Source organism: Phocoena phocoena, chromosome 6 (assembly GCF_963924675.1).
Source record: "Phocoena phocoena chromosome 6, mPhoPho1.1, whole genome shotgun sequence".
Classification (NCBI taxonomy): domain Eukaryota; kingdom Metazoa; phylum Chordata; class Mammalia; order Artiodactyla; family Phocoenidae; genus Phocoena; species Phocoena phocoena.
In genome coordinates, this window is record NC_089224.1 from 82,473,961 (window position 1) to 82,496,683 (window position 22,723).

At 48.1% G+C, this 22,723-nt stretch overlaps 1 protein-coding gene across 1 annotated transcript in view; it reads right to left on the reverse strand.

The window, feature by feature from the left end:
• The window catches only part of ANKS6 (ankyrin repeat and sterile alpha motif domain containing 6), a 53,028-nt gene extending 38,081 nt beyond the window's left edge, over positions 1–14,947 (reverse strand). Inside the window, exons 1-5 of the mRNA XM_065879920.1 lie at positions 14,595–14,947; positions 6,810–7,306; positions 2,107–2,151; positions 1,204–1,408; positions 95–201 (exon numbers count right to left, since the gene is read on the reverse strand). Coding sequence (XP_065735992.1) covers positions 95–201; positions 1,204–1,408; positions 2,107–2,151; positions 6,810–7,306; positions 14,595–14,947 — 1,207 coding nt within the window. The remainder of the gene's footprint in view (positions 1–94; positions 202–1,203; positions 1,409–2,106; positions 2,152–6,809; positions 7,307–14,594) is intronic.
• Positions 14,948–22,723: the final 7,776 nt, after the last annotated feature.

The window sequence follows — 22,723 nt, forward strand, 5'->3', positions numbered from 1 at the left end:
CTTCCCCCTTGAATAAGCTTAATCACAGGTGATTATCTCAATTCCCAGCCAGAGAACCCGGCAGGCTTAAAACTCTTTTCCAGAAACAACCCACCAGGATCACTCAGCAGCATCACTAGGTCAAAGGCCGTGTACCCGTTTTTTGCACGAAGAGTGACATCAGCTCCTTGGTTTAGCAGATATTTGACAATCTCCTTGTTCCTGTGGAAGAAAGAAAAAGCCAGAGTGAGACCCACTGAAAGGGAAAGCATGGCCTTGCTTCTGGGCAACATGAGCGGTGGCTTTAACTACAGCAGCATCTCTGCACTTGTAAAAGGGCTTGGAAACCTGTGTCTCCCAGCCCTGGTTCCCTACACTGTGGCCAGCCATGACAGAAATCAAAGCCTGAGTGTTCCTTCCACAAACCGAAAACCAAGGGCTCTGCCCCAAAACCACTGGCCCCCAGGACCACATGCAGGCCCTGCCCCTCCAGCCCCGAATCAGGACTCCTGCAGCTGAAACATGAAGCCTCCCGCAGGCCAGGGTGTTTGATGTGGAAGTCTGAGGCCTATCAAATGAGGAAAGAAACCACTTCAAAAGGACGCAGGAGACTGCTCTGATCACCTGAAGCAGGACAAGGGTGGAGCCCCTAATTTGGAATCAGATCACTGAGCAGGTATAAGGCTATATGCAGATCCCTGCCTCTTGGTCAAGCCCACCCCAAGAAGGAGGCATCCAGGAGGGCAGAGGGATGACTGGATGAGAAGGGATTCAGAAGCACCAGTCGACACTGACGCCTATGCAAAACTAGGGCTAGGACAAGCCTCACCATCAGACGAGAAGCCAGTGGTACAAATGGCCGATGTTCATTCCCAACAGGGGCAACAGGGGGGCTGCTATATACACCAGTGTGAAACTCCAAAAGAACTAATCTGTTTGCTCAACTGAAACTTATCTTTCAGTATAAAACCTTCCTTCTGCGTGGTTTCTCATGACCACAGGTGAAATTGTGTGCCAAGGCAACAGGAAATCTGGACACAAAGGGTAGGAATGCAGGATAGACTGAGCCTGCGTGGCTTTTAGTCTTTTTTGAGTGCCTCAACATCGTCATAATTGGGGGGGTGGGCTTATCTGTAGCATCTCGGTACCAGAAACCCATCAGGAACCCTCTTTCAGCCCGGGACACCTTAGCCTCCCCACTGAGGGAGTGGAGCTGGCACTGACCCGTGGTAGGTGGCCTGCATGAGGGCTGTCCAGCCATGCACGCCGTCCTGCTTGTCCACGTCAGCATGCCTCTCAACCAGTAGCTGCACCAGAGGCAGCTGCCCCATGACAGCTGCCAGCATCAGTGGGGTCGCCCCATCCCCATTAACCAGGTTCACGTGGTTGGGGTCTTCATCGGCAATCTCTTTGACCAGCTGGAAGTTTCCTGCAAACAGAAGCAGAAGCAGAAGCCCTGGTGATCCGTGGGCCTGGAACCGCAGGATCATTTACCCAGTGGTTTCATGTAACAGATGTGCTAAGCCAGCCTCTGCACTGGGCTACTGGGCATCGCAGGGGCTACAAAGATGAGTCAGAGGTAGCCCGCACTCTCAAATCATTCCGTCTAGGAGGGATGGAGGCAAGCACACGAACAGCTTTACCAAAAGAGAGAAAATGTCACTGACATCTTAAAAGGATGGTGATGAAGGGCAATGCGCACGCAGAAGGAGAGCTCAGGTATCCCTGAGAGGTGAGGATAAGGGCGAGCTTCCTGGAGGTGGGGTGTCTATTTCAGGAGAGGCAATATTAGGCTAAACAGCCCTTCATTACAAAGAGAGTGGAGCGGGTAGGTGGGCAGCCAGGCATTTTAGAGGTAAGTAAAAGCCAGGACATAGCCACAGGGTTTAGCCGGAGAGGCAGAGGGGGCCTGAGAGAGCAGTCTGGAATCTGTGTGTGAAACAGCATGACTACCAGACTCCAGGGTCTGAACCTCCCTGGGTGAAACTAGAGTCAGGAAACAACAAAATGCCTGTTTCTTTCTCAAATACTCTGGGTGGCCTTGAAAAGGACTATAAATATTAATTAGGTTGGAAAAAAGTAGCACCGTATTCTTAAATATCCAAAAAGATTTTCTCAAGCGCTTACCCATTTTCAATGCATGGAAAATATCAGGTCGCCTTTTCTCCTCATCTGGGTAAACAAAGATTTTACAAGTTAACCACGGAAAGGTTTGAAACAACAGAAAAGTCACAAGGGTGTAACGACCCAGCCTAGCTTTAAAAATGATCTGCTTCTCAAAAGCAGTCTAATCAGAGACCTGAGATGACTCCAGCAGACCTTCTGGAAGGGCTACTGTCAGAGTGTCTGAAAATGCTTCAGACACAGACCGTGGGAGGTCATCTGGCCCAGAAAACATGAATGAGCAGACCATTTCCCGATCCCACAACTCATAAAGCCGTCATTTTTAGGCACTCCAAACTTTGGGATGGCCTTTCTCAGATAGAACGGAAAAGTACAGTCTTGGAAAAATCTGGATTCCTATGAAGATTTTAAAAAGAAACAATGATTCTTTTAGTCTAAAAACTAAATGTACAACCATGAGGTAATTCCAGAGCAGAGGACCCCTGAGACACTGAGCAGCTAATCCCAGAGGAGGTCATGGTCATGGCCACCAGAAGAGCCAATGCTAATATTTGCTTTCCTTCCCAAATAAGCAGCCATCTGAATGATTCTGAAAGTCACCCCTACCCCAGACTTGCAGATGCAGCTCCCAGCAGGCGACTGCCCAACTGATGTCTTTGCGCTGGGCCTTGCTGCGCCCACCCAGGGCTAGCCCCTCCCTCATCTGCTCTCTGTCATCTTCCTCGAAGCTGGAGCTAGCGGGTACCCTGCTCCTTCCTGTCAGAAAGCATCCATCCTCATGACCAGGTTCTTCGCTGGTGTGCAAATGTAGGACTTCCTTTGACTAACTCCAGGGGGATGGAGCAGCTGCAGGAGGAAACCTGTGACTCCGGGCCAAATCCCTGGTCCAGATCAGCCCCCTCCGGCAGCTGGGAGGAAGGTGCAGCGTGGCACAAGGAGCACGGAGTCTGGAGTCAGAGTACCCGAATCTGAATGCATGTTTCCAGAGAGATCTGTCTCCTCATCATTAATATGGGGACAACACACTAACATGGGGACCATGTGGTTGTTGCAGGGGTGGATAATATAGATGGTAAAATGCTTCAGAAATTCTTAGGCTCTATTCTAAAAACAAGAGCAATTTTTGTTATCTTTCCTAGTGACCAGCACCCACCCCAGAAAAGGTACTAGTTAACTCCAGGGCTCTTACAAGGAAGTATACACAGGGCCATGGAACCAAGTGTCTAATTTTGCCTTTGAAATACTATTAAGAAATGATACTGTGTTTTGGTTTCAAAAAATATGTCTCGTTCCTTTAAGTGTTTAAGAGTCTAATTTGCTGTGGGCCAGGGCCTTCTCATGCCAAGACCCTTTGACAGAAAAGAGTGTGTCACCTGGCCCTAGTGTTGGTTGCTAAGCAACCTTCTGGTGCAAATGAATCGCTGACAGTCTAGTCCTACCCCAGGAAGCTGGGGCAGCTGTGCCTGATGCCCAGTGACCCTGGGCTGGTCCTTTCCTCACTCCAGGCTCCAGTTTTTGCATCAATATCAGAGCAACTCCAGGGGCCCTTCCATAGCCCAAGGAACAACCACAGTGGGGGTGGGGAGGGTGTCACAAGGACAGTTACAGCCTCAAAGATATCCTGTCCTGCAGCTAATGCAAGGGAGAGAGCTGGGGATCTCCAAGGCCCCGATGGGGGGTAGATTTCTGGCATCTCACAAAAAAAGCTGGGGCCTAATGTTATTCATTTAATAATCTGTCATTATTAGTAACACAGCCTTTGCCCTTGCTGTTGTCCTACCAGAAGGCTCTTCCCTGAGAGGCCGCATGGAACACTTCCTCAGCTCCTGCAAGTAGGCTGAACTCTCACCTCAAGGCGGCCACCCAATGGCCCTATTTCATACGGTGGCCTGTATCGCCCCAACTCCACTGCTCCCACACCCTCCACCCCGCCCTTGTTTGTTTTCTTCCCCACCACGGTACTTCCATCTACCGTACTATGTAACTTATTTTATTTAATACGCTTATTTCCTGTTTCTTGGCTGTCTCGCCTACAGAGGCCAGCGTCCTCAAGCGCAGGGATTAGGTCTGATTTGTTTGCTGGTGCCTAGAACAGTGCCTGGTACATAGTAGGCACTCAAATACTTGCAGAGTAACAGAATGAATGAATGGTCAATAAAAATCCATTTTGGTAGCTTCCACTCACTGCTCTTTATGTGCCAGGCACTGGGGTATGTATTTTACAGGCATTATCTTACCACAGCTCATAGGACCTCACAAGGTAAGTGCATTTATTATGGCTGTTTTATGAAAGAGGACACTGGAGTCCTGGAGGGACAATGAATACAACAAGGCCGCCCAGCCACAAAGTGGGAGAGCTGAGCCTCAAACCCTGGTCTGCTCGATGGAGAAGTCTGCTGGTAACCATGACCCAGTCCCATCAAATAGAATGACTACAGTAACAGGGGTGAGGCAGCTGCCAGCATCTCTCACGCGCTCCCTCTGGGCTGGGATGACCTCACTTGATCCTCACAGCAGTCCTGTGAGGCAGGGGGTACTCCCATCACCCACTTATGGATGACGGAACAGAAGCTTAGAGAACGCAGGCAGCTGGTCCAAGGTCCCTTGGCCAGCACAGGCAAGGCTGGGTGGATCCTGGTAGAGGGTGACCTTGGGCACGCCCACCACTGTGTCTTCCCTGCCGCACCTTGAGGAGATGAGGGCATCACCTTCCCAGGGTGCCAGGGCAGTCCCTAAGGAGGCACGTGGGGAGCTAAGACCCCAGAACGCCGGCTGGGGGAAATCTGAGGAAGGAGGAGAATAAGCAGTACGAGAGGCACAGCTCAGTGGCTACAGGCAGGGTGCAAGTTCCAGACTGTCGACTTCTAGGGTGGAGGCCTTGAGCGAGTTGCCTGATCTCCCTCACCTGCAACATGGCTGAAGCCAACCTCCCCGGGGTGGGGGTGAGGTAAGAGTCTGCCTATTGGCAGAGCAGGGACGTGAGAAGGCAGTTCCCTTCCCGATCTTGGCTACAGAGACAAACGGAACCAAAGCCTTTAAAGGAGGGCAGCAGCCTTGCGTCAAGGAAAATACCCTGTGTGAGGCTGGAGCCCTACCTTCCAACTGCAACTCTTCCCCAGGACCTAACACTGAACTGCTATTACATTCTAGCCCAAGGGCTCACACCCCAGAGGCCAGCTTATTTTCTGCTCATGACCACCTGGTAGTTGTCATTAACCCCATTTTACACAAGAGGCAAAGGAAGGCTCAGAGAGAGTTACAAGCATGCCCAGCTCCCAGCGGCCCTACAAGTGCTCCGACTGGGCGGAGTCACGTCCCCGTGCTCTTCCCATGGATTCCCTCACCTTCTGATTGTCACTCAGCTTCTAACCGGTATGTGACCTTTGACCAGCCTCTATTCCTCTCTGGACCTCACTTGTCCAATCTGCACAAAGTTAAGAGGTCTCCTGGCTCCAGACAGGTTTTCCTAAACTTTACTTCTTTTTCCTTTCAGTTTGGTGTTCTCTTCATTTTCACCATCTCTCTGTTGTTACAGGGTTTTTCAACATGCTTATTTCAGAGTATTTTGACCCAATAGTGTATTTCTAATAAGCATTTCCCAAATGTGCAGCATCTTTTGATCGATGGAACTTTTTTTTTATTGGCCATTTGAATTTTTTTTTTAATTGAAGTGTAGTTGATTTACAAAGTGATTGACAGGACTACTGCATATTCTTTGGATGGTTCAAACCTTTCAACACTTTCAAGTCTGTTTAGCCTGTCTGTCTGACGACCTTTTCTTCCAATTTTTACCTTTCAGTCCTACGTGCTCACATGCTGCAGCCCAGCCTTACAGCCCAGGCTGTCTCAGGCCTGCCACTGAAATCAGAGCATCACAGACAGAGGGTATTGAGGCTGTGTGACTCTGCATTACACAATTCTACTGCACATGATGAACTAGAGGTTTTGAAACATATGTCCTGTAGCAGATTTGCTAAGGATTGTTTAGACATCTCTTTAAGTGCCAGAAAGATGGCAAGTTTAGACATCTCTTTAAGTGCCAGAAAGATGGCAAAAAGAAAAAAGAAACAGGATACACTAATAGGTGTTGAAAAAACACAACAGAAAAGTAGGCTAAATTTTATGTGAATTAGTCTCTGGGCACTGGTCATTGGCAACTGAGGTTAGGCACACTGTTCTAGAGCAGGGGTTGCCAAAACTACCCCTGTGCCTGTTTTTAGAATGATGGTTTTCCTGGTCACAGCCCCACCCACTCCTTGACATATCACGTAGGCTGCTTTCATTCTAGCAGAACTGAGTGGTTATGACAGAGATTGTGTGGCCCACAAAGCCTAAAATACTATATTTATTATCTGGTCCTTTACAGAAGTTTGCTGACCCATTCTAGAAGGATCTCAGAACCTCCTGCACCAGAATCAGCTGGTTAGGAAGGAGGGGCCTTGCTGTGCAGGTTTCCAGGCTCTTCTGAGAGCTACCAAATCACTCTCTGGAGGGAGGGTGGGCTAGGAACCTGCACGTGGCAGGCACCCCTGCCTGATTCTCCCCCACGGCACATCTTAAGTCCCACTACCCCGCAGGCTGGACTGCGATTTCCACATGCCCTTCTGTTTGGACACCCCTCGGCGTTTGCCATTTAAACACAATCTGGGGTCCTCTGTGAGGCCACGGCGGGACGAGGGAGTAGTTTAGCGATGGCGCAGCCTGACCTGTCTTGGGTCTGACAGTGGTCAGCGGGTCCAGGTAGTCTGCAAGGTCCCTGTACTTGCGGTCAAGTGCGACCTCGAAGGCGGTCTTCTCCAGCACGCTGAGGTGGTCCGGGTTGGCCCCCTTCTCCACCAGCTGCTGGGCCGTTCCAAGCCTCCCGAGGAGTGCTGACAGCATCAGCGGGCTCCAGCCCACAGTGCAGGCCGCGTGGTTGGGGTCTGCACCCCACTCCATCAGCAGACGTACCACAGCCTCATGTCCGTGCTGGATTGCGGCCATTAGGGCCGTGACGTCCAGGAGCTCGTCCCTGCCGTCCCCCGCCTGCTCGCCTGAGGGTTTGTGATGGTCCACAAAGGCACCGGCTTCCAAGAGCAGCTTCACCACGCCCAGGTGGCCACCCCGAGAGGCCACGGTGAGCACACTGGCCCCCAGCCGGTTCTGGGCATTCACATCAGCACCGTGATCCAAAAGGAGGTGTGCCACGCTCACATGTCCAAATCTGCCAGGAAGATGGACAATTAGTGACACTAAACATGGGGCAGTGATGAGGAGACAGCTCATGTAATCATTTAGTTACTAACTATTGAATCATTAACTATTAAAGTTGTAATAGCTGCTTATAATCAAAGGCCTTCTTCTGCTGCCAGGCACTGTGCTGGCCCTGCATACACACCATCACAAAGGCAAGCCACTGCCCTGTCTAGTTTCCAATCCAGCTCTGCCACCCACTAGCTGCATTACCTGGAGAAAGAATTTTAGCTTCTTCGTGCCTTCATTGCCTCATCTCTAAAATGGGGATATGATTATATCTACTTCAAGGGCTGTGGAGGATTAAATGAGTTAATATATATAAATATAAAACATACATAAAGCACCTAGAACAGTGCTTGGCCAAAGGAAGCACCACATAAATGTTAGCTATTACAGTTGTAATCATTTAACCACTTTACATCACACAACAGGCCAAGGTCACCCAGCTGGTGAGAGGTGGCCCCAGGGTCGGAGCCCAGGTCTGCCTGAATCCTGCTGCCCTCCCGCTTTCCCCTACACCACGCTGCTTCCCACATCGCAGAGTTCGTGTGATTCTGCTTCAGAGCTGGGTAAGCTCCCTCTCTGTGTTCTCATTCCCCACAGGCAGGGCCCATGTCTGACTCACGTCTACCCTTCCCAGCCCCAAACACACATGCACAGAAGGTCCTTCGAGATGAGATAGCGGACCCCATGCCAAGAAGTGTGGCGTAGCCGTGGTCAGCAGAGGCGGGCGGGGGCACCTCTCGCCAGAGGCCTGCTGCCACCTTCTGGCTGGAATGTCCCCTGCTGGCGGCTGAGAATCCGATCTGGGCCAGACCCTCTCCAGGGAAGCTTGAGCGACTGCCTGGCTGGGACGCTGGGGAGACAGACACGCACCCACCAACTCTAATACCAGGAAGAGGAAAACAGATGCCTTTTCCCAGCAAAATTTCTTCCTTCGTCTGCCGCCAGAGGGCAGAAGAGTTCTGTTTTGCAGCGTTTGGGGTTGGCGCAATCTTTCTGGGCTCAGAGCTGGAAGGAGCCTTGGACTAAAAGGAAAGAACAACAAGAAGAAAGGGGCCGGCGGCGCCAGGTTTACAAGACCGTAATGCCGGCATGAGGTCTGCATCTGCGAGGCAGCTTTTCCAATGAATCTCTTGTGGCGTTCCCCTCCTTTACGGAAGCGGTTTTGTGCTTCATCTAAACCCAGGGCCTCCCTCCTCCCTGTGGAGGCAGAGCCAAGGTTGAACTCTGTTTTGAACTTACAAATACCTTCTGGGACGTGAACCTGAACAGCACCGGGTCACTCAGCCTGCGGAGCTCGGAGGGAGAGCTTGGTGAACTGGCTTCCCCAGCTGCAGGGGAACTGGGCCTGTCTGGCCTCTTCTCCAAGAGTGGACCGAATCTGGCAAAAATGTGGAGAGCTGCAACCCCAGCCTGTCTCCCTGCCCATTCTCCATAATGATATTCCACAAACCTAAATCTCATGGCCACTCCCCCACTTCCCACTGCCCGAAAAGGCCTGCCAACTTTGTCAACCTTATTTCCTCCCAACTCCCACACTGTACTGCCATGCTCACCTGCACTCAGCAGTTATACTCCTCCCATGCCTCTGCCATCCTGCCTTTCTGACCAGAGTACCCTCCTGTCCTTGCCTACGGGTCTAAGCACACCCGTTATCCTGCTGCAGGATTCAGCTCAGATCTCACCTCCTCTGAGCTGCTTCCAGATCATCTCCCCACATCAGTTCAGGTGTCCCTCACTTGAACACACACAATCCCCTGTCCTCACCCCTCCTGATGTACCTGGGCCCTCCTTCTATAATTGTGTCTTCCTATTAGACTGTGCACTCTCCAAGGACAAGACCCACAGTGGAGCTCAGTAAATTTTGTCGAATGAGTGAGTGAATGAACAGTTGGCATAACCACGCAGAGGCTGGTCCCCAGACAGGCAACAGAAATGGCTGAAGAATTGGTGTATCCTCCGTTGGAGTAGATAACTTTAAAAGATTACCCTATTTAGGGACTTCCCTGGTGGTCCAGTGGTAAAGAATCCACCTTCCAAGGCAGGGGACGCAAGTTCGATCCCTGGTCAGGGAACTAAGGTCCCACATGCCGTGGGGCAACTAAGCTCACGCCCCACAACTACTGAGCTCTTGCGCCTCAACGAGAGAGCCCATGTGCCGTAAACTACAGAGCCCATGCGCTCTGGACCCCACACGCCACAACTAGTGAGAGAAAACTCACAAGCCACAACTAGAGAGAAGCCCACACGCCGCAAACAAAGACCCCACGTGCCACAACTAAGACCCAACGCAGCCAAAAAAATTTTTTAAATTAAAAAAAGATTTCTCTATTTAGTTATCAAGCATGAGATAAAATCTAGCATAATCCCTGACAGCAGATAACAGATAAAAATCCTGTCTTTATCTATTGGGTCTTAGTAAGCCCTGAGATAAACTGATAATGCCTATTTCACAGATGAGGAAACTGAAGATTACAATGGAAAGCAATAATCCAGAATCTCTCAATTTGGAAGCGATGGCGTCAAAACTTGAACCTAGACCCTAAAATCCCAAAGCCCACTTTTTCTGGTAAAACAAACTCACAAAGGAGGAAAAGCGCTGAATTTGAGCAGAAATGCTGACACTTGGAATGCTTTCTGAACTCATGAGTAGCCCAAGAGGTCATTCAATTAGGCTGAAAATATAAAAGGATTCAATGAAGGCTGAGATAATTTTGTGGATGCTAAGCTTCTAATAGGTAATTACTGAAGATAGGGAAGCTCAGGGCTTTCTGAGCAGCTGCTATGATTACCAATTAATTTCAGCAATTAATACCTGTATTGAAAGACCTGGCACACACTCCCACTCTCAAAGCCCTGGGCTGAGAGGCCAGCTCTGCCATGCTAGCAGGCGGAAAAGTGAAGGGCAGAAGAAGGAAAGTAAGGGTGAAATTAGAGCCAGAGTAAACACCATATAAGCTGTCCCTTTAGTGTTTAGCAAATTTGGCAAGTGGCTTCCTTGTGGCCAACACCAAGAGGAAAATGGTGAGTTACAGGATTCATGGCTGAGAGCAGAGGCTGGGAGCATAGGCTCTGGAGCACCTGCCTAGGTGTGAATCTGACTCTGTCTCTTACTAGCTGTGTGGCCTTGGGCAAGTAACCTAACTTTTCTGAGCCTCAATTCTTTATCTGTAAAATGGGGAAGGCAACAATATCTACTTCCTCAGATTCTGTGTGGCCTGAATGAGTTAATTCATTTGAAGTACTTAGCACAGTGCTTGACACAAACTAAGTGCTCAACAAAGGTTATCATTTTAAGAATAGGAAAAAAAACATGTATGAAACCATCTCTGATGCTAAAACACTCACAAGAGACCAAAGTGCAGTCCAGGCACAGAGCCTCTGATGGTCCTGATCCAATGACGACCTTTGGAACACCAGAGAGCTGGGAAGATAAATAGATGCTCACTTCATTGAAAGTGGTGGCTGCCAGGAGCACCATCTCTGAGGCCTATCTACTTTCAAGGAGAAAGAGCACAAGACTGGAACGTGTCGGCACACAGCCATGCGCTTGGCCGTCCTGACTCAAGGGTCAGACAAACTGTGTATCCTTTAGGAAGTCTCCCTACATATTATTCCTCAACACTGAGCTCTTGATGCAGGTTAGGCAAGCGAATGCTTGAGCACAAGCCAGCACAGACAGTCCAGATGGTCAGTATCACAAACTGAAGTCCAATAAATTTTAAAGTACCCAGGCCCTGTCTAGGCTCAGCTAAAGGTTGAGTCAATTCTCATCATCTCATAGGACTATCCCATTCTACCATAGTAAATTAGAGAGTATGTCATAGCTAACGCTTCCAAAATAGCACCTGTAAGATAAATGGAGGAAAAAAGAGGAATGTAATTAGTCCAGAGCCTTTCGATTTGCAAGTGACAAAGTCAGGACACCTGGACCACAAATTCCAGCTCTTTTTACAATACCAACTTGTAGAGAAGAAGGAAAATCCTCTAAAAATGTTAAATTATTAGTTAGCAGAGTTCAGCTTAATTCTTCTGAGTCTCCTGTCCCATCAAGGTTAAATTTCATTAAATGAAATTAATCAGATGACTCTGACCATCCTGCAGAACTTGGTTAGCAGCAAAAAACTGGTGATCAGGGTCTTTGAGACACCCTGCAGCAAACCAGGTGCTGAAGTCATAAATTTCACTCAGCAAGGCCCCTGGGGCTCACTAAGGGCTCCTCGGTTCCAGGTGGGAGTTCAGAGATTAGGTGAGCATCAGTGGCTCCCCAACCTACCATGTGGGAGAATCGTTGCTGGGGAGCCTCGTGTCACACAGAGTCCCTGTCCCTCCCCTGGGTCTTCTGAATCACAATCCCAGAAAGGGAACTCAGGAATCTGATTTGGAAAAGCGTCCCAATGATTCTGATGTATGGCCAGGTTTGGGTGTCACTGACAAAGGTGACCAGCTATAACGTGGGAGTGGTGGGCACTACTGCAGAGGCCTGCCCAGGGCTGAGAGACCAGAGAACAGGGGGGATATCATGGCAGGCTTCCCAGAAGAAGCTAAGCTGGGAGGAAGCGGGGGGCTTCACTCACTGAGGGAAGAAGGGGAAGAAGAGGTTTCCAGTACATGGTTATGGTGAGGACTCTGCGGCTGGACTCCCCAAATCTGCTGACTAGCTGAATGCTCATGAGCAGATTTTGTAATGTCAAATTCTCATTCATAAAGTGGAGACGAAATTCTTGGCACACAGTAAATGCTCAATAAACGTTAACTTAAAAAAACAAAAACAAAGAACATGCAGGGAGACACAAGAGAAGGCCTGGATGATATCATCTTGGCCTGAATTTAGGAAGCCAGGGGGAAAGGAGAAGAGAGAATTTGGGAAGAGGTCCGAATGTGAGAGCCTCAAATGCCATGCTAAGGGCTCTGACTAGGGGAGCTATCACAGGAGAGGCACAACCAAACATTCATTTCAGAAAGATCTGGAAGCTCTGCAGAGGATGGTTTACAGAAGGCACACCTGGAAGAAGAGACAGCAGTGGGAGGCCACTTATAAATGTGTGGCCTGGACTAACGCAGAGGGGAAGGAGAGATGCTAAGGCCTACACGGGTACTTGGTTGAGGACCTACCTGGAGTTTTAAAGCCTGGAAGAGTGGATGGGGCCACTAAGAGAGACAGGGAACCTCAGAAGTAAGGCCCATAGCCCAAAAGGTTTTATGGGCACCCCAGACTGCTCCGGGCAACAAATCAAGTGTCTTAAGACAAGGAGTCCCAACACACTGATAGGTGCATAAAACACTGCATCACCCATGTGAATGGGCAGCCCAAGTGTTACAACTGGGATGCGTTACCTAGGTGTGTTTACAGACTGAAATAAATACCCAAGGGCTAAGGAATGGTTAAGCAAACCACAAATGGTTAAGTAGTGCCCATGGATTGAATATCACACAGCAGTTGAAAACGATATATTTAATGACGAAAATAATGCAGAGTAAAAATTTTCCAGAAATACAAATTAAACTAGAACAACCATGTAACACTCGGAAATGAACTCAGAAATAAAACATAACCGGGTCACAATGAGAAGATTATGGGTAAGAATGTTGTGATTTCAACGCCTTTTAGAAAAATAAATGGCTCATACATATGGAAAGATGTTTCATTTCACTCAGTTTAACAAATGCAAGTCACGGCCACACTGAGATATTTTTCACTCATCAAACACAAAAATTCAAAAGTTTGATAATATACTCTGTTGGAGAGGCTGCAGAAAAAAAAGGCACTCACATACACTGCTGCCAGGAGGGTAAACTGGTTAATACTACTGTGGTCAACAGAATAATGGGCTCCCTAAAGATGTCCACATCCTAATCCCCAGAACCTGTAAGTATGTTAGGTTTCGTGGCAAAGGGGAAATTAAGGTTGCAGATAGAATTAAGGTTGCTAATCAGCTGACCTTGAGATAGGGGAGATTATCCAGGTGGGCTCAGTGGAATCACAAGGGTCCTTTAAATGTGGAAGAGGGAGGCAAAGGAGGCAGAAGATGTGATGACGAAGCAGGGGTTGGAGTGATGTGATTGCTGCTGGCTTTGTAGTAAGTTGTTACAGCAGCCATAGGAAACTAATAAACCTGTATGGAGAGCAATCTGGCAATATCCATCAAAATTACAAATGACTTCTGTTCCCTCCTTGGGGAATTTCTCCAAGAAACTGGGTGGGACCTAAGTAGTTGGCTGACAGGAGTGAGAGACTTCACTGTATATCAGCGTTTCTTTATACCAGAGTTTCAAGTCCGGTTCATCCTACTTCCTGAGTACATCTCAAACTCATTGCTTTGCTCTCACACCGCCATCTCTATTCTGGTCCAGGACACCAACACCTCTTCCTGGATTGCTGCAATCCCCTCCTAACCAGCCTTTCCGATTCTAGCTCACCCCTCCTATCCATCCTCATGGTGCAGTGAAAGTGATCTTTGCAAACATAAATCTCATTCTGTCAGTTGCTCTGCCTAGAAACTTCCATTACTTCCCAGTGTCCTTAGGATAGCTCACCTTTCGCAGCCTTGCCACGGTGCATCTCCCACTACTCCCAGGCTCTCCCAGCCACAACATCGTTCTAGCAGTCCTACCAATGCCTATTTCACTTTGGCTTCCAAACCTTTGCACGGGCCTCCTATCACCCCATTCCCACCTTCCACTTCTTCCGTCCAGGTCAATTCTTAGGTATCCTTAGGTCTAGACTTGAATACATACATTATCCTTACCAGAAACCTTCCCCCGCTTCCTGAAACTGAGTCTGCTCTCCAAAAGCTCCCCCAATTTTCCCTGTGAAAGCTGTTCCTTTACCTGGCCTACCCAATGGCATGTGAGCTGCTCCAGTGGGAACTTTATCTGGGTACCGCAGCATCCCGAACGCCAAGCTAGGGTTGGTAGGTAGGTTCTTAAAAAACCTTTGTTGCAAGAAGTAATAAATGGACATTACTAAGGTTCTAAGTCTCTAAGATTCTATTTGCTGTCTCCAGATTGTGTTTTGAAAGGCCAATGTTTCTAAGATGCGGATTTTACTTTATTAAAAAGAGCGTCCACTTCTCGTCGTATCCCAAGCTACTCAAAGTTTACCATTCCAATTCTCTCGAACCAGTCCTTTACTCTTTACCTCCCGGGGCATCTGCGGGGGGCCGCCGGGCAGGTCCGGCCGCCTGAGCCCGCCCGCGCCCCGGGGGCCGCTGGACACCACCCCGGATCCCCCGGCGCCCCGGACCCCTCACCTGGCCGCCTGCATGAGCGCGCTCCAGCCGTAGTGGTTGCGGCTGTTGACCGAGGCGCCGCGTCGCAGCAGGAACCGCACCAGCTGCTCATGGCCCCCGGCCGCGGCGAACTGCAGCGCCGTGTTGCCCGCCTCGTCAGAGCAATCTACGGGCACCGGCGCTCCGGCCGCCGACCCCGCCCCGGGCCCGGACGCCTCGGGCCCCGCCGGCTCCGCGCCCGCCTCGGGCTCCGCGCCGCGCTCCGCCGGTTCCGCAGTCCCCGGCTCCAGCAGCCGCCGCGCCGTCTCCGTGTCGCCCTGATCGCAGGCGCGCAGCAGCAGCTGGAAGGCCGGGGGCAATCCGCCCTCCCCCATCGCGGCCAGCGGCCCGCGTCTGTCTGCGCCGCTGACCCAGCCGGCTCCGCCCCCGGATACCGCGCGCCGGCGCCCCCTTCCGCCCGCACGCGCGCCTACTGTGTGCCGGCCGCGTGAGGAGGGCCGGGCCGCGCGCCTACTGTGTGCCGGGCGCGCGCCCAGGGCGAGGGCACGCCTCAATCGCCGGCGTCGGGGGCGGGGGCTGGACAGCGGGTTCCGGGAAGTTTCGAGCTGCGTCCGCCGCCGAGCTCCCGAGGTTACCTTTGCGTTCTCGGCGCCCGCTTGCGTCCCTCCCCGCTGCTCCGGATACCTCCCGCCGCGTGCGGAGGTCCGAGCGGCCGTCCCAGCCCTCCTCACATTGCGAGCTCCCAAGCACTGGGCCAGGGTCTGAGTCCACGGGCTCACGGGCCTGGCCTGTGGCACGCGCCGCTGACCGCCCCCCCCTCCCCCCGGCACCCGGCACTAACCTGGCGCCTCCTAAATGGTCGTTGACTGAATTAAGGAACAGATGCGTCCACTCTGTCCTCGCAGAATGTCCTGCCGGGCCATCAGTGCCATACTTGTCTGGGACGGGCGTTAGGCCTACAATCACCACCTGTACCTGCATCTCTCTTCGTCAGTGGTTCTTGAAGCAGCACCGTCTGGGACATTTTACAAATGCACATTTTCTCATCCCACCCAGACCTACTGAATAGGAAACCGAGTATGGAGCCCAGCCACGGGTATCTTAGCAAGTCCTCCAGGTGATTCTGAGGCACGTTAAAGTTTGAGACGCACTGTTTGATCCTTAACAGCAGTGCGGTCAGCCGCGGGGAAGGGCCGAGATGATCACCCCCAATTTACAGAGGAGGCACCTGAGGCTTAAAGAGGATGTGTCTTGCTAAAGCCCACACGACTGTCGTGTGGGAGAGCTGTGACTAGGACCCAGGTCTTCTGACATCTAGTCCAATTCTCTTTCTACTCTCAACAAGTATTTATTGAGTGCCTACTGTGTGCCAGGCACTGTTTTAGGCCCCAGAGAAGATGCAAAATAAAATCCCTGCTGTCCTGGACCTGACAGTGGAAAGAGGCTGTAAATACACAAACAAGTAAGTAACTTGTGCGTCAGATGGTGATGAGTGTTATTAAAACAATAAATAGAACATAAAAGAATCCAAGTAAATGGGTTAGAGGATGGGATGTTATTTTATAATAGGTTGGGTAGAAAAGATATCACTGAGAATGTGACATTTGCAAAGAGACCTGAAGGAATTGTTATGCTAACATTTGGAGAGGGTGCAATCCAGGCGGAGGGAAAGAGAAAGATTCTAATGAGAGCAGCCCTGCCAGCCAATTGCTTTACACTACGTTCTCATCACGATAACAGACTTTTAACATTCTGATCTGGGGTAATTGGTTTCCACAGACTGTGAGCTATGGTCCCAAAGCCTAGCAAAAAGCTAGACATATGGTAGGTGCTAGGTCATTTAACTTGACTGTTAAATGACTAAGTCTAGTATATAGAATTATAATACAGAACAAAACTTGATGAGGGCATGAGGAAGGAATAAGGGTCATGGCTTTGGCAGATCAAAGATAGTAATGCCCTTAGGATATGGACCAGCAGGGCTGGAAGATAAGGTCTTCTAGGCGAAGCGTAAAAGTCTCGAAAGTACACAGGGTTCAGGCTGCAAAATGCTTCAGTGCTAGAGATTTATTCTGTGAGTAATGGAGAGTCATGGAAAGTGTTTGAGTGTGTGAGATTCAGTAATAGAGCTAATCATTTCGGCCATGTGGGAGGTGGTACAGGCATATCTCAGAGATATTGCGGGTTCGGTTCCAGACCACTGCAATAAAGTGAGTCATGCAACTTTTTGGTTTCCCAGTGCATGTAAAATTTGTTTACACTATACTGTAGTCTAGTAAGTGTGCAATAGTCTTTAAGAAAACAAACAAGGTAAATACCTTGTCAGATGGTGATGAATGTTATTAAAACAATAAATAGAACATAACAGAATCCAAGTAAATGGGTTAGAGGATGGGATGTTATTTTATAATAGGTTGGGTAGAAAAGATATCACTGAGAATGTGACATTTGCAAAGAGACTTGAAGGAATTGAGCAGTCAAGTTATGCTAACATTTGGAGAGAGTGCATCATCTAAGCCCTCAGCGAGTTGTAATCTTTTTGCGATAGTAACATCAAAAATCACTGATCATGGATCACCATAACAGATATAATAATAATGAAAAGTTTGAAATATTGCAAGAATTACCAAAATGTGACAGTGACACAAAGTGGGTAAATGCTGTTGGAAAAATGGTGCTGGTAGACATGCTCCATGCAGGGTTGCCGCAGACCTTCAGTCTATAAGATGCCACATCTGGGAAGCATGATAAAGGAAAGCACAATAAAACAAGGTGTGGAGAATTCCCTGGTGGTCCAGTGGTTGGGACTCCATGAGCTTCCACTGCAGGGGGTACAGGTTCAACCCCTGGTCAGAGAACTAAGATCCCGCAAGTTGCGCAACCAAAATAAATAACTAATTAATTAATTAAACAAACACTGTCACTCATTTCCACATTTGGCTCTGTTCATCACAACAGAGTTGAGGATGACTTTCTTTTGAATGTCTAATGAAGACTTGGTTCCTTGAAAATCCTGAGCAATTGCTTCCTTGTCTTATTGTATTTATTCAGGTGTCTTTTCTTATATTTTACTAACTAGTTGTTTCACTGTAAAAGTAATATACATGGTAAAAAAAAAATTCCAACAATACAAACGGGCATAAAGCAAAAGCCTCTTTCCCTCCTCCTCCACTTTCCCACTTTCCCAGTCCTACTTCCCATAGGTAACCAATATTCACATTTATTTTATCTTTCCAAAAATATTTCATACATATTCAAACATGCACACCTACTTATAGGCATTAATCAAGGTTCTTGATTGCAAGCAGCAGAAATTAACCCTCTGGATAATTTAAGAAGAAAGGGGATTTAATACGAGATTTTGTTCATAGCTCACAGATCCCACAGGGCCAGAGAACCAGCCCCGGAGGCCCCACAACCAAGAACAATGTCCCAAATCATGCCAGGCTGCACCCTATACCAGGATGGAGTCTGCACAGGCCCATTTTGGTGTCATCAGCTTCAGAGTCCAAGGCAGAGATGGGAGCATCTGAATGGCCTGGCCAGGTCATGTGTTTTGCCTGGCAGAAAGGGAGTTGGGAAAGTGCATTTCTAGCTTTTTCAGCATGTATAATGGGAGGTAGGCTCCATTGTGGGTGCCCCAGAAGGTAGGAGACTCTCCAGCATAGGAAGGGGGTTCCCATGCTGGGGAGCCAAAAAGGATAACAAATGTCTACTACAAACGTTCCCTCTAGAGTGGATCTGTATTGCTTACACCTGTCCTGCCTCTCCTACTTGGGGAAGAGACACCCTCTTTCTCTTCGGGAGCCTCCTTCCCCCACTCTCAGTCCACGTGGTTCAGTGATTAGCGTATGTCCAAGCTCATTCCAATTCCTTCAGTGCAGGATTTTTTGTTAAAGGTTGTCAGCTGTCAGGACGTCATAAGCCAGGCTGGGGCTCGCTCTGCCCCCACTTGAAGACAGGCTGCCTGAGAGTGAAGCACCACACAGAAGAGCAGAGACAAGTGATAGAAAAAGATGGAATCAGAACCCCCCACCTCCATTCTTTTTGGTTAGGTTTGTTTTGAGCAGGGATGTTGTCACTTGCAATCCAAGCCTTAACAAATGCATATTTTACTGTTTTACTTTTTAAAGAAGTGGATTCCTACTATGCATGCTATTCTGAATATTCCCCCGCCCTTTGTTCATTAAATAAATGGCTTGGGCATCTTTCCATGAACATAGATATACTGCATCCTTTTTTTAAAAAATATATATATTTATTTTCTTTTTGGCTGTGTCGGGTCTTAGTTGTGGTGTGCAGGCTCCTTGTTGCCAGGCGCGGGCTTCTCTCTAGTTGTAGCACACGGGCTCTCGTTGTGGCCCGAGTGCTCAGTAGTTGTGGCATGTGGGCTTAGTTGCCCTGTGGCATGTGGGATCTTAGTTCCCCAAGGAGGGATCGAACCGAGTCCCCTGCATTGCGATGCGGATTCTTAACCACTGGACCACCAGGGACGTCCCTACTGCATTCTCTTTAATTGTTGCATGTAACACCATTAAGCAGATGTACCGTAATTTATTTAATCATTTTTTAATGATGCACAATTAGGTTGTTTCCAGTTTTCTGCTCTTATAAAAAAAATTCTGCATTGAACAGCACTTGTAGCAGTCAGGTTCCCAGCAGGAGACAGCTGGCACATTTGGCTGAGGTAATGAGGACCATTTACTAAAGAACTAATTACAGACATGTGGGCAGTATTTACTAAGAGTTACAAGGGATGTTGCAGTACTCAGAGGCTGGCAACAGTAGGGAGCCATCATCACCCCAGGCCTGAAGGGGGAAAGGGAGAGAGCAGTTACTGGAATTCTGCAAGAGAGAAAACTGGAGAGATCTACCTGATAGGAGTTGGGCCTTTGGTAGAGGGATGCAGCCATCCTACGGCAACCCAGTAGGAAGCAATCCCCAGAGGAATAAAAACCTCTGACCTCATCCTCCTCCTGCCCTCTGATCTCTTGTCAATGCTCCTCATTGGCCAAACATAACTGTTAGCCTGAGGTTCAGAGCCTACTGATGTGGCCCTCACAGTCAGCCTCCCAGGGAGGAGAGACCGAGCGGGGCAAATAAAGATTCCAGCACCTTGCTGCTCAAACTCTGGTCCCCGGACCAGCAGCATCAGTACATCCTGGGAGCTTCTTAGAAATACAGCATCTTGGATCCACCCCACACCTATTGAACCAGAATCCATTTCAACACCATTCCCAGGTGATTTGTGTGCACAAAGGTTTGGAAGAATGGATCCAGCACGTCTTTATTCATAAATCTCTTCTGCAAGTGTATCTACAGTCTTATTGTTTATGAACTCTCTTCCAGTATCTTTTCACTGATCCCTATGTTGGTTTGGGTCCTCTAAGAATCAAATGCCATAATGTTTTTTTTTCCTGGGAGAAATGCTTGTATAGGATAAAGGTGGAAGGAAGAAGAAAAGGGTAGGAGAGCCTTCGGACCCAGATGCAGGTCTGACAACTGGGAAAAGAGGGTGGAAAGGGAGGAGGCTTGGATAGGAAGAGCTTCAGACTGCCCTGCAGTTCTGGGAATGACTCGACCAGGCTGATGGGGAGTCCCCAGGCAAAGGGAGTCTGCTAAGTCTTCCTGCATCAAACAGAAATGGCTGGGTTCTGGTGTCCCTCCCATGCTCGGTCACCGACTGGGAGAAACCAGAGGAACTGTAGCCTCAGCAAGAGTATCACGGAGGACCCGAAGGTGTAGCAGCTAGAGTCTCTTAGTCAGCTGTTCTCCCTGCAGCAGGTTCTCTTGAAGGGCCGTCTGAGTGGTGTACCTCCATCACCGACACAATCCCTGTTCAACCAACATTAACTGAGTGCCTCCTGTGTGCCAGACATTATGTGTGTTGGATGATAGGGACACAGCCCCTGGCCCCCAGGGAATCCCACGTGATTGTGGAACAGGGTGGTCTGTGAGCTTTTGTTATCAATTCAGAGGAAGGTTTCAGAGTTTGAGGGTGTCACTGACAGCTTCATGGGAGTGCTTGACCACAAGTTGGGCAGAAAAACTGGGTGTGAGTTGGGTAGTTGTAGGAAAAGAGAGGAAACAGGTTGGAAAGGAGGGACAGGGGGATCAGAGACTGGTGCAATGGATTAGAAAGGAGGTAAGGAGGGTTTGGAAGTAAAATAATCTCTAAAGAGCATTTATTTACCTTAAAATATCTTCCTAATAAGATGATAATATGTGTTGTAAAGAGTTCCAATGTTGTAGAAATACAGAATGTAAGCTTCTTGAGATCAATGGCTCTGGGTGTTTACCATCATATCCCTTGAACCTAGTACATTGCCTGCCAAGTGGTAGGTAATCAATAAATATTCGTTGAAAAAAAATGGAATGAAAATGAAAGGGCCAAAGAATCTCACTAATCAGAAATAAATATAATATGGTTAATGGTTTGGTGAATATTTCTTTCGAGTTTTTCCTTTTTATGTATTAATGTATTTTACTCAAATAGGATCATACTATCCATACAGCTCTACAACTTGATTTTCTTGACTTAACAATGCATCTTAAACACATTTGTATGTTAAACACTTAGAATTAATGTCATTCTTGTTAATGACACTGTGGTATATTAGTGTATGGACGTGCAGTACTTCATTTTATAATCTACTATTAATGGATATCTGGGTTGTTTCCAACTTTTTGCTTTTATATACAATACTGCAGTGGGCCCCGACCTTTTTGACACCAGGGACCGGTTTTGTGGAAGACAGTTTTTCCACAGACTGGGGTGGGGGGTTGCGAGGAGGATGGTTCAGCCAGTAAAGCGAGTGATGAGGGGCAATGGGCAGATGAAGCTTCGTTTGCTTTGCTTTGCTTTGCTTTGCTCGCTGCCTGCCGCTCACCTCCTGCTGTGAGGCCTGGTTCCTAACAGGCTGAGGACCGGTAGGTCCACGGCGGTGGGGGGTGGGGTTGGGGACCCCTGCAATACTGCGATAAGCTTCCTGTAAGCTTGTCTCTTGAGCACTTATGAATCTATTTCTGTTAGATAAATTCCTAGACGTGAAATTGCAGAATCAAAAGGATACGAACATTAACATCTCAAATAAATGTTGTCTAATTGCTTTCCAAAAGGTTGTACCAGTTTGCATTCCTACTGACTGGATAAGAGTGCCTGTTTATTCACATCCTTGACAACACTGGAATTAATAACCTTTTTAATCTTTGCCAATCTGATAGGTGAAAAAAATATTTTGGAGTAAGTTTAGTTTGCATGCTTTTTAAGTAGAGAAGTTGAGCATATTTCGATACATTTATAGACCATTTTAGATCTCTTTTTTGTGGGAGCTGTCTTCAAATCCTTTGGTCATTTTTATTTCTGTTTGTTCTTTTTATTTCCCTGTTGATTCACATACTGGGTAAATGTCATCTGCAAATATGTCTTTCTGATTTGTCTTCTGTCTTTTGAGTTTACATTATTTGGGGCTTTACAGAATTTAAAAATTTTTATGTAGTCAAATTTATAAATCTTTTCCATAATGGTCTCTGGGTTTTTTCATCCAGTACTTTCATCATTGCATTTTCTTATTTTTCTTTTTTTACTTTGACATTTCTAGATCATTTGGAACTTATTTTGGTGTAAGGTGTGAGGTTGGCATTTAACTTTATTTTTCCAAATGTTTATCTAGTTGCCCCAATCATTAATTGAATCAGTCATCTTTTCTCCACTAATGTTTGAAGTACCACTACCGTATAACTTATTAAGCTCTAAAAGGGATGTAATGATCGCCTGTGAAGGGAGCTAATATGACAAATCAAAAGTGCCTTCTACAGAAATCTATTTGTTGGTTGAGCAGCAGATGAGATGGTGTGGTCAAAGAACAAACTATCTCCTCAAACTAACAAGAAACCCAAGGAGAGGACAAGTTAGTCAATTTGGGAAGAGGTATGAAAAGAATTAAGGTCCCAGCTGGATTTGCCCTCTATGGATGCCAACTTAGCATCATTAATAACATTTACATAGTACTTACTCTGGGTAAGCAGAGTAACTCCTGTTACTTTACCTCTGTTAACAAACTGTTGTAGTTCCAGTAGCTCCCAGGTGGTACCAATGCTGCTGGTCTAAGAACCACACTTTGAGTAGCAAAGCACTAGTCATCTTCCAT